The sequence below is a fragment of the Takifugu flavidus genome, chromosome 19 (genome assembly GCF_003711565.1).
Source record: "Takifugu flavidus isolate HTHZ2018 chromosome 19, ASM371156v2, whole genome shotgun sequence".
Taxonomy (NCBI): domain Eukaryota; kingdom Metazoa; phylum Chordata; class Actinopteri; order Tetraodontiformes; family Tetraodontidae; genus Takifugu; species Takifugu flavidus.
Window position 1 is genome coordinate 8,108,746 of NC_079538.1, and position 12,489 is coordinate 8,121,234.

The window sequence follows — 12,489 nt, forward strand, 5'->3', positions numbered from 1 at the left end:
CGGAGTGAACCTCAGCGAAAGTAACTGCGTTCTTCCCACCAGCTTGACTTGAAATTCCGGTTAAATGTTTTGGATTCTCATTCCAGATGCCAGAATTTAAATTCAAAACACACACACACACACACAAAATTCCACTTGTTTTCTCTGATACTGACACTAATGTATGTGGAAAAATACCATAAGTCCAGTAAAGTAACCAAGATAAATGCTTCCACTGGTCAGTGAAAACCATTTTTAAAGAATTAAAGCAAAACCTCTAAAGAATGCACAACTATCAGTCTGAGTGAAACTGAATTGCGCACGTCAATAACTTTTAATTATAGACTACAATTACATTTATACATAGACAAACATGGACATTTATTGCCAATGTTACATATATTTCCAGTATGTACATCTCATATCAGCTGGAAGAAAATGTCTTGTTTGACCTCCACAGCAGAAAGGTCATCCAAACGGAGAGGTTTTGCTTTCATGTATTGGTTTCCTTTTGCCTTGTTGGATAAAGTAGCTGCCATGTGTCTGAACAATCTCTCTTGTTTGAGCGCAGCTCTGATCCAGGAAAGCGATTCTTGGGCTTCAGTTTCCTGCTGTTTTCTTCATCTTTCCCTCATAAAAACCCTGGTTTCGTCACTGTGGTGTCCATTTGCACGACTTTTGTGTCAGATCTGCAGCAAGGGTGTCCACCTCTGGCAGGTATTTCACCAGCAGCATGTACCCCGCAGCCCTTTTGTCTCAGTTACTCATCTTCGCTGCGTCCTGCTGCGTCCTGCTCCATCACATCATGTTCCCCAGCCTCCTCCTCCTGGCTGCTCGCCGCGTCGAGGACCGTCCCGAGCAGCTTGGCGCTGTGCTCCTGCGCCTTGGCCCGCAGCGCAGCGATGCTGTGCTCCCTCAGTTCTTCTTTTGAAATGTTTGGGTTACTGTCTTTCCTGTGCTCCTCCGTCCGCTCCTCGGCGGCTTTGCCCTCCAGCTTCTCCGTCACCGGCGGTGGCGTCAGGCAGGCGGCCTTCCCCGGGGAGGGCTGTGAGTGTTCCACGGATTTCTTGTGCATCCCTGAAAGCAGGAACAGGTGGCGTCAGTGAGGCGGCACAGCTGAGGCCTTCGAAAGACTTTGACCATTTAAATGTGCTGACTCTTTTAATATCACACGGAATTGAAAACGAGCTCAGAGTCGCCTAATTGATTTAAAATAATCAATTTTTGTGAGGCCGACGAGGACATTTGGTCTAATCTGTCCTGATTAGGTGGGATTATCACTGCATTGACTGGCACCTCTTATTGACCGGTTAAGGCTCAACCATTACAAAAGTTTGATTCTGAATTTGACATATTCTACAGAAAAGAATGAATAACTTTCCCTTTAAGCAGCCTTAGAGCCCCGGATGTTGTTCACTCTGCACCGTTAGGGGGTTTTGAATGATTTATAAGAAAATAGTTCAAAATTTAAAAAGTAAATGACTGAATATAACGGCAGACGTTGCTCTGCGCTCTGTCTGGGCTGAACTCCACATGTTCAAATCAATCACAGGTCCGCCACAAGCTGCTGCCTATTTAACACCTACCTAGCAACCACGGAGCGTACGACTCTGTGACGCCCTCCTTGGCTGACTTGAGGATGGATTCAGGCAGAGGGATGGAGTGACGGACCATAGCCCCGTACAGGCCGTATTCTGCCATCACGCTGCTGCGGCCCCAGCATTTCTCCCTCTTCCTCCACTTGGCCCTGCGGTTCTGAAACCACACCTGTGGAGATGGAAGTCAGGGTTGAAACTTCAGGTCTGTCATGATGTCATGGTGTGAAATTTCTACTTTTTCCTCGTGTGTGTGTGTGTGTGTTTGGGGGGGGGGGGGGGGGGAGTGTTACATTATTCTCATTTTGGTTCTTCAGGTGTTTGAATTGATTTCTGCCCAGCCTGGCTTTGTAAGAGCCTCAGACAGCTTGAATATTGATGAGGAAACTAACTGGAGGGGTGGGTGGAGTCAGTGTTCTATAATGGCCCTTAGCCTCAACAGTGTGTGTGTGTATGTGTGTGTGTGTGTGTGTGTGTGTGTGATTTAAAACTGTCAGAAACATGCCTGTGCAGCTATTCAGGTAGATCTGATGACCCCCATCTCCTAAAAAGATGGGCCTCAGATGAGCAATCATGCTTTATATGACAACAGTAATGTGTGTGTGTGTGTGTGTGTGTGTGTGTGTGTGTTGTGTGTGTGTGTGTGTGTGTGTGTGTGTGTGATCCCTAGAGACCAAGAGGCTGATTGAAAAATAAGTTAATTTCCAACACCGATCGATGGGAGGCAGGCGGTCAAATATCATGGGAAATTAAAATGCTCCTATAGCAGCCAGAGAGGCCTCAGCTCAGACCCTGGCCTGGGCAAACTAATCTTTCTTTCTTCTTTCTTTCTTCTTTCTTTCTTTCTTTCTTTCTTTCTTTCTTCTTTCTTTCTTCTTCTTTCTTTCTTTCTTTCTTTCTTCTTCTTTCTTTCTTTCTTTCTTTCTTTCTTTCTTCTTTCTTTCTTTCTATCTATCTATCTATATCTATCTATCTATCTATCTATCTATCTATCTATCTATCATGTTCTATCAGGCATCATCCTTTCAGAACTGTGTTATTTCTTCGTCTTCAGCTCCAGTTAAATGTGTGTTTTGTTTCGTCTCACCTGGATTCTGTCCTCTGGCAGCTCCGTCCTCATCGACAGCATTTCTCTTGCGTACACATCTGGATAGTGGGCTTCATTAAAGGCTTTCTCCAGCTCATCCAGCTGATAGGATGTAAAAATGGTTCTACAGGCAAAAAAAGAAAGAATATTTACATAAACTAATCTCAATTCCAATGTTTTTCTAATACTTCCTCTTACAGATAATTGAGAAGGATTTTTTTCTAAATTGTTGTAATTAAAAAATAAACCTGATGATTTTGGCACTATAATATCAATGATAAATGCCTTTTTTTTTTTTTTACAGTGGCCTGATTATATTAGGAATTAAAGAATGATTTTTATATGGTTTCACACACTCTCAACTGTAAAACTGGAGTTAATATAAAGGCAAATGGAAAATAAATTACTGCATTCCCTATTTTTTAAATTAATTAATTTATTTTACAGTTTTACCTGTGTCGTCTTTTCTTTCTTTTCTTATTCTGATTCACAGATTTGGGGAACTTTTGATCACCAGGAGAAAAACCCATGTCATCAGAATCTGTAAGAAAATACATCATTAATAATAATAATAACATCAAACGTAATAATAATAAGAAGAATACATTAAAAAGGCAACTCTGATTAAAAAATGTAATTATCTAAAAACAATAACAATCCAACTGCTACGTATGCTAATTATACGTATTGTGTATAATAATTATGATGTTAAGTATCCTGAATTAGCACTTAAATAGTGTGTTTTCCTTAAAGGATTAAAAACCTCCTCCACATGCAGGAGTCACTGTTCGGGAAAAACTGTATTTATGTTTTCCTAAATGTAAAATAACTGGGGGAAAAACGACATTTTGTGCCCATTATCACCGACACCCCAAATTCTCAGCATCACAAACTGCGACCCGGAGCTCTGCAGAAACACTCACCTGAGCTGGCGGAGTTGTGCGCGTCTAGCTGCGCGTCCATGCGCGTCACCCTGTGCAGCGGTTGCAGGTCCCGCACGTTTTGCGCCTCTGACAGAACCTCCATGAAAGCGGGCTGGCTGTAAAACGAGTGTATTCCCTCCGGCCCCAGCAAACCCACCCCGAGGCCACCGGGTCCGAGGGCCGACCTGCCGGCCAGGACGTGCGTCCTGTGCGCCAGGGCCTCCAGAGGCCGCCTGGGTGCCGCCGCAGGCTCCTTGTTTAGGCCGAGAAGCTCCTGGATCCCGAAGCCGGTGCGTCGGTGCACCGTGGGGGCCATTTTCCACACAGGGGCCGGTGCCTGGGATCCCCCGTGAGTTACACCTATTTGCAGGGATGTTCTTTCTTTATGTTCTCTGTCTGAAAGTAGAACTGCCTCCTTCCCCGCCATGACGGTGGTGGCAGTCTTTTTTTAAAAGTCCCCGGTGCTCTGATGCTCTTGTGCGTGTGCGCGCCCGCCTCTCAGCTTTTATCCAACAGGCAACAGGCAGCAGCCAATCACAGGACAGAGCAAGTTTACATTCGCTGCATGAATGGACCTTTCGCAGGTCCTGGCAAATACGCAGGCAAACAACCATAATATCACTTTTTCCTCTTCGCGTCGCTTTACCAGGACACACATTTTAAGTTTTTGCCCTTTTAAATCATGCCACGTTGATATTTTAATTGAAATCACAAGTAATAATCCAAACTAAAATAGGTCCAAATTATTCGAACGAATGTATCTTGATGATTTTTTTTCAACCACGCAAGGATGAAATATGTCTTTAGGTCAAGAGAAAACGCATAATACATATATTTTTATTCTCGTTAAGTCGCCAAATTACCTCACATTTTACTCGTGTGTATTATTTATGAGATAGATGTAGTTCTAATATCAACCAAATGAATCCACTTACAATTCAGTAACTTGTCGTGATGGGCAAATGAAAAGAAACACCAATGAGCCAATTAATCTATCAGCCGATTCATCTCTTTGCTTTTCCGGGACTGATCGATGGTTAACGTCCCGCTCATTTGCATATTCTAATTGTGTTGCGCACCAGACGCTGTGTCTGTGGCGGCGGTCTGCTCACGTCAACAGCTTATTACGCGTTTTTTTATTCTTTGACGGGTCACACGATACCAAACAGTATCCCGCAGAGTATTTAGGACACCGACGGGTGAAAGAAAAGCCGCGCCAGCGCGTAAATCCCCTGTAGAAAGTAAGAGCGAGGATGTCCACACAATGGAACCAAGTGAAACCACTCTTATCCCACAAACCTAATCCTCTAATTATTCAATTACTGCGTGCGCGGCTTCGCTGGCCGCGGAGGACAGTTTATGGAGATGAGTGGACGCGCACGATGGAGGCGCAGATGAGATCTTTATCAGTGACACATGTGATGGTGAATAAAGGCGTTTGGCAGCACGTCAGGATGTCGCTGACGCCGAAATCAACCGCGTCTGTGGGCGTGGAGGACACGCGTAAAGGCCCGAAAAGTACACAAGGGTTTGTCTCGACCTGGGAAGCGCCGCAAGATTCCAAAGAAACGAAGGAGGAAACTTTGTGATAACGTGTGATGACGAGGACGCGTGCGGGTGACGTCCATCAGTTGCGGTTTTGCGTCTGAACCGATGGTTAATCACCTCATCCGAGTCTTGATCAACTCGAACTCGGAGCAGGAGGTTAAATCGGGAGAAGGGTTTATGACTATTGCGTTAATTCAGACATCCAAACAAAGACACATCATGAATAAATCTGAAAAATCTACAGAGTAAAATCTTTCCTATCTCCATAATTTAAATTGCACCGTCATTTACGGTTTTGATCCCTATTCTGTTCCATTTTTGGCATAAAAAAGACGCTAAAAAGACGAAGAACGTGTAAATTGAAAGACTGATTATTTGTATCTGTTTTAATCTACAGAAAACTTTTTTTTTTTACCATTTCACCTTTATTCCACCTTTGAAATTAGTAATTACATCCTTGCCACTGACCCCCACAGAAAAGCGCGTAACGTTCCTCTTTGTGCCTGATGGTGGCGCTACAGCGCCAATTCGATTAACCTTTTAATTGTGAGCTTCAAAAGTCCAGAAGCCACCACACTGACCACTAACTGTCACAGTTTAGTCCTGCAAACCCAATAGCCAATATGGACACAGCTTCAGGCAGCATGTTGTTAGAATAAATGGAATAATAGAAAAATAGGAACTAATTAATTAATGTGATGTGATGTTTATTAAAATTGTGGTCCGTGCTTTCGCTTCACTTTTCCCATACTTTCATTTTCTTTCCCTCGTTTGAAACTTTAGACTCAAATTCAAGGTCACAAGTTCAAAACCCTGCTGATACTGAATGTCAATGCGCATCAAAAAAACAGCTAAACAGCAGCATCCTGGCTAATTACAATGATTAATCAACCAGTTTTAATTCAGAATTTTCTAAAATGATCAATGACTAAGGCTCCAGAAATATTTCCTCTAATTTTCCCCATTGCACTTTGAAGAACCAGCTCCCGACATGTGACTGGGAGTCTCCTCTGTGAGTACGTAGCATTAATTAGGGCAATAACGACGTACCTTTGCTGTTCTATAGTCTCCATTTCTGTGTGAGTCTATTTATGCTCTGGGGCTTTTTAAAGTCTCCAGATCGCCCCGTGTGCCACATTCCCCCTTTTCCATGTGCAGATATTTATTAGTGTAATGAGGAAAATGCTTTGGGAAATATGGGGAGAGGCCCCCCAGCTCCCAAACTTTCTTTGCAAAATAATACACCTCATTGTTGTTGCTGCTAACCAGAAGTGACATAATTACTCGGGCCCATTTCTTTTCTAATTAGCACACTTCTAGAGTGGACAGGGACTAGCAGTTAGGCAGGAGAAGGGAACCGGACAGGCATGGCGGTGGCAACACAAAAAGGGGCCTCTGCTTTCAGCGTAATTAGGTGAGACAATGCCCCTGACTGTTTTGAGCCATGGCAGTGGCTCAAAACCGGGGCCAAGCAGGCGAGCAGACTCCCCGAGACCCTAATAAGCCCCTAATTGTCTTTTCTGATTCGTATGGGCAGCACCAGACATGAAGACTGGCTATTCTTGGTCCCCTGGAGAGAGCGAATTTGAGCCGAGTCACTCAGAAACTTCACTGTTTGCCCCTCAAACTCCAGAGAACTTGTGTTAACCTCCTGTGACGGCGTCAAACCTCGGGCAGCTGCCAACAAGGCGAAGGAATACGCAGGAGCAGCTGGGATTCTCTGCCCCAAGTGCAACACAAACAGCAGTTCAGAGCTTAAAGGACCCAAAGAGCTGCGGAATAAACCCAAGATCCAGAGTGACACCAGTAGCAAAACGCCTTCTGTGTTGTAGAAAACGTAAGTAAATACTCAAGATTAAGTGACATCAAAGGGAATAAGTGAAATCCTAATGGGAAATTGCTTCTCTTCTGATATGAGCTTCCCATTATCTGATGGTTGAAGAGACCTTTGGACTCTACAGGCTGCATGTCATAACTGCAAGATGTGCACACACACACACACACACACACACACACACACACACACACACACACACACACACACACACTGTTGAGGCTAAGGGCAGGTGGTACCCTGAAAACTCAATATTCCATAATTTCCTTTTCAGAACATCCACCATGGACAAAGCTTCTCCACTCGGCGGAACGTCAATCCGATGTGCCCTCACTCCTTTAATTAGCTGTCAATTAGAGCAAACGAATCAACTCCTCGCCTAATTAAGCAACGCCACCAGGCAGCTCCAGGACTGACCATTGTGTGGACGGCATGAGAAAACCACAGCAGCTAGCAAACTCGCTTTGGATCAGATGTGCAACTCAATGATCCCACTGACACACTGTTGAGGGAGGGGAGAGTGTGTGAGTGTGTGTGTGTGTGTGTGTGTGTGTGTGTGTGTGTGTGTGTGTGTGTGTGTGTGTGTGTGCGTGTGTGTGTGTGTGCGTGTGAGAGAGAGAGAGGGAGTGTATAAATATAAGCGTTTTATCATTTTGATTTACTCATATAATCTTTCCAAACATTTGTGGGTTTTGTTTTTATTGTTTTTTGTTTTTATGATAATATTGGAATATAAAAACCTTTAGAGGAAAGTGAGCTACATATTGGGCAGTTTTAGTAGGATGATATGAATCTTTCCAATCTTGTCACTTTTGTTTCCCTGAATTTGATAGTTGTGTTTTGAAAATCCATTTTTATTTTTAGTGCCTAATTATTGAAATTTTTGGATCATCATGTAAGTTCGTCTGTTGGAATTTGTTAACCTATGACATAAAATGTTGCGTTTTTTTTGTTCAGCATCTTCGGATTGATTATAGAAAATAACTTAAAAAAAATCTTTCTAAAATATATAGAAAAAAGAATAATTATAAACGAATCTTCTTCCTCATTCAAGGACCCTTCCTTACAGTTGCGTCACTTCCCTCATCTTTTCTCTGAAGGTATATTTCTGTACATGTCACATTTTTATTAACAGTTTAAATGTAAATTAGTCTAAATAATCCCTTAAATCACAGCTATGGAAAAAACAAACCATCAGTCTGTATCTTTAATAATCCTTTTCCCAAAACATCCCGTAGTTGTCCTGCACAGGTACAGGTGACGGACGCTTGTCTTCAGGCTCAGGAGCCTCTTCCTCCATGTTGCCACCTTCCCTCTGCACCATTACGGCCTGTAATTGTTGTTTAATGGATTAAACATTCATCCTTCCTCTGCAACCCCCCCGAGGCTGCGTGACAGCCTCGCCATGTTCACTCTGCTAAACAGCTCCCTTCACACCCACCCACACACACACACACACACACACACACACACACACACACACACACACACTTGTTTGATGGCAGTCTTTGTGCTTAAAATTCAATTATCCACTTATTGATAGCTCTCTAGGGGTGCAAGAGGAGTTGACAGTGTGTTGCTGGAGGTGCGGATGATTTCCCAGGAGGCTGCAGGCTCCTCCGCACATCTCCAGCTGGATCTATTTCACGGCTTCACTCATCAGCAGCCTGCACAGATGGAGCATCTGCAGCCATCGTACGGCAACACCCCAGTGCACGCGTAAACACACACACACACAACACACACACACACACACACACACACACACACACACACACACACACACACATACACAGAACATAAGTGATTCATGAATGTTCATTGTTGATATTATGAAAAGTGTTCATATTCACGAATATTACATTTAATTTGCCGCTGATCCCTTATTAAATGTCAGCAAGTTGAACAATCGTTTCTCTCTTTTTTACAATATAAAGCCACCAAAATATTATATTCGTGATGTCGTGGCCTGATGGAGGGTTTGTCCTGAGCCGCCGCTGCAGCTTCGGTGGATCCAGCTGACCTGGTGCTTTTGCTGGTGGGGGAAACTGGAGAAAATCCCCCCCAGACATGGAGAGAACGTACTGAACTCAACACAAAAAGGCCTGTTGTGACTTTCCTTATCCTGTCTCTCATTTATCTTTCTGAAACCAGTGAGCTCTATTAGTTTGGACTTTGAGTATCTTTTTTTGGCCCGTGGAAGCTCAGACAGTAAACTGCTTCAATCGATAAACAAACATAAACTCCTCTTCTTAAAAGATCAAACACTCACTAAAAATTTGCTTTATTAGTCTTGAAAACATTGCATTATTTAGAGTTTTCATCAACTGTGCTCTGTTTTCATTCCTTCAGGTGTAACAAGTCTGCACTCATCGGTGAAGCCACAGGTAGGACACCACGTGTTAACCACGCGTCCTCAGAGTCCCCTGAGACCTCCGGGGCCCCCGTGAGACCACTTGGCTCGCTGCTGGCCTCGTCCCTCCCTAATTACAACACTCATCTCTTCTCTCCCTCTGATGACAGCACTCAGCCGCGTTTGGAGGCTCCGCATCACAGACGGGCAACAGCTGGGGCCGCCAGCTGCACATCAGCACCCAGAAGGGTTAGAAGGAGTAATGATGTTGTGTTTGTGCTTGAGGGAAGGCGGTCGCCGCACAATGCGCCCATTCACACCATGCAGGCATCGTTTTGCAGACAAACACTGATGCACTAATCACTCTTTGTGTTTAGCAAAGCCAAAACCATTACTGGTCCACAACACTGTTTAATATTTGATTGGAAATATAGATGAACAGTGTTGCCCTTTGTAATATCGTGGTTCATTAGTCCTGCTTATAGCCTATTGAACCGCTTGAGTGTCAGTGGACTGACTGTTTATTAGCGTGGTGCAGCATGAGCTTTAATGGCCGTCAGCCAGCCTGGCATAAATCTCCAGGCTCTGCCCGGGTTTGCTTCCCTGTCTCATCGGATGGCCCTGAAGAATGAAGCCGGTGTGATGAAAGAGAGAGTGTGATTTATGTGCTCCACCATCCTCCTCATCAGCCACAAACAGAAAAATGAAGGGTGTGACCAAACTGAGGCGCACGCTCGGATGTGATGAGGGTGACGCGTGCTTGAGATGCATGCTTGGACTGTGGTTCTTCTCTGAAGAGTCAGGTTCTTCTGTTTAGATCTGACCTGGATGAATGACCACCTATGGACTTCTTGAGGGATTTTCTTTTATTACCTTGTGTTTGAATGGGATATTTAACAGTTGTAGCTGGATCTTAATGTGAATTTTCCACAATTATTTCTATTTATCTAAAAAAAAGTTCACAAGTAATCAGAAAAGATTGGATGAAAATGTTAAATTGAGATGCAGATTCAGACAGCTGCTCTCCGAAAGGTTTAATGGCCTCTTAAACATGTTTCGATGTGTTTGGCAAAACCTACAAATGTCACACTGCCAGTTGCAGCTCTTAATCCTGAGCAATTTTCTTTTGAGGGCGTCTAATTGTTGGGAAATGTTGTTTGACAGTTGGATGATGTCATGGTCTGACAAGCGAGTGTGGCTCAGTGGAGAGTGAAGACATGTTGTTCTCGTCCATTCATTCTGACCTTTTTATGCTGCATTTCCAGGTCAGGAAATTTAGGTCAGAGAACAATGCACTCTCTCTGTTTAGCCACAGCAGGGTGCCAAAAATCTTCCTCTTACTCCTCGGTGACCCCCAGTCCAGCCCTCGCATTCTGGTCAGCACCAGTAGCACCAGCTCAGTACAGACTCAGAACACGCTTCCTCAGATAGAGTGGGCTGCTACCTTGTGGTGAGATCTTAAATTACAATCTCATTCCAAATCTGAGGCTATTACAATTCTACTCCGTTATATCTAACCAAGAATATCTGAGGACAGCTAATTGAGCCGTGTTCAAATAATCTATACTACTACTACTACTACTACTACTACTACTACTACTAATAATAATAATAATAATAATAATATAATAATAATAATAATAATAATAACAACCCAAACAACGCCCTCGTTAATGATGACATTCTATGGGATACCTACATATCTTCAAAACTACAGTTGTAGTTCCATTATCTACCGGCGGTATTTGATGACGTCAGACAGAGAAGAGAAACTCAAAATCACTGCGAGCTCGTGCTGAAGTCGCCGGGTACGGTGGCGCGTGCCTGTAATCCAAGCTACTGGGAGGCTGAGGCTGGCGGATCGCTTGAGCTCAGGAGTTCTGGGCTTCAGCGGACTATGTCGATCGGGTGTCCGCACTAAGTTCGGTATCGATATGGTGCTCCTGGGGGAGCCCGGGATCACCAGGTCGCCTAAGGAGGGGTGCACCGGCCCAGGTCGGAAACGAAGCAGGTCAAAGCCCCCGTGCCGCTCAGTAGTGGGATCGCGCCCGTGAATAGACGCTGTAGTTCAGCCTGAGTAACACAGCGAGACTCAGTCTTTTTGTACTCATTATAATAACACATTTACACAACTACATCAAATCTTTATGTACATCAATAGCTTGAGCCACGTCCCTTTATCATTTTGTAAGTGAAAACCCCTCATAAACTTGCTCATCTGCTTGCTCTACACTGCCTCCTCCTGGAGGATTTCTGCAACTACATCAACCACAACGTTGCCTTTCTGGAAGGCTTGCAGGAATGAAAAACACAAATTGACGGCATTAAGGAGCTTCCTGTTCCCTTTTTAAAACCTCCGGTTGATTTATATTCTCTTTAACCTATGTACAAAAATAATCGTGGCTAATAACTATTTTCATAAAGTATTAGTTGGCATTCTACCTCTTTGATGTAACTTTTCAAGAACATTCGATTGACTTAAACCAATCTCTGTCCAAAGATTCAACACAAACGTAAAAGGTAAACAATCTTTGTTTCTGATCAACTACCTTAAGTAATTAAACTATTACCCAGATTGTTTATTTAAAACTACAGTTGTAGTTTCATTATCTACCGACGATATTTGATGACGTCAGACAGAGAAGAGAAACTCAAAAGCACTGTGAGCTCGTGCTGAAGTCGCCGGGTACGGTGGCGCGTGCCTGTAATCCAAGCTACTGGGAGGCTGAGGCTGGCGGATCGCTTGAGCTCAGGAGTTCTGGGCTACAGCGGACTATGTCGATCGGGTGTCCGTACTAAGTTCGGTATCGATATGGTGCTCCTGGGGGAGCCCGGGATCACCAGGTCGCCTAAGGAGGGGTGCACCGGCCCAGGTCGGAAACGAAGCAGGTCAAAGCCCCCGTGCCGCTCAGTAGTGGGATCGCGCCCGTGAATAGACGCTGTAGTTCAACCTGAGTAACACAGCGGGACTCAGTCTTTTTGTACTCATTATAGCAACACATTTACACGACTACATCAAATCTTTATGTGCATCAACAGTTTGAGCCACGTCCCTTTATCATTTTGTAAGTGAAAACCCCCATAAGCTTGCTGCGTGCTCTACGCTGCTCCTCCTGGAGGATACTGGGAACATCTCTAAACACGGTTTAAACCACAGACGTGAGAGCGAG

The 12,489-nt window shown here is 44.1% G+C and overlaps 1 protein-coding gene across 1 annotated transcript; it reads right to left on the reverse strand.

Moving 5' to 3' along the window:
* Positions 1–294: 294 nt before the first annotated feature.
* LOC130516442 (visual system homeobox 2-like) lies at positions 295–4,096 on the reverse strand. The gene is made up of 5 exons (XM_057017512.1): positions 3,585–4,096; positions 3,115–3,202; positions 2,662–2,785; positions 1,566–1,746; positions 295–1,056 (listed from the first exon to the last, which is right to left on the reverse strand). The coding sequence occupies exons 1-5, from the start codon at positions 4,009–4,011 to the stop codon at positions 740–742; spliced, it is 1,137 nt and encodes a 378-aa protein (XP_056873492.1). The 5' UTR covers positions 4,012–4,096; the 3' UTR covers positions 295–739.
* Positions 4,097–12,489: the final 8,393 nt, after the last annotated feature.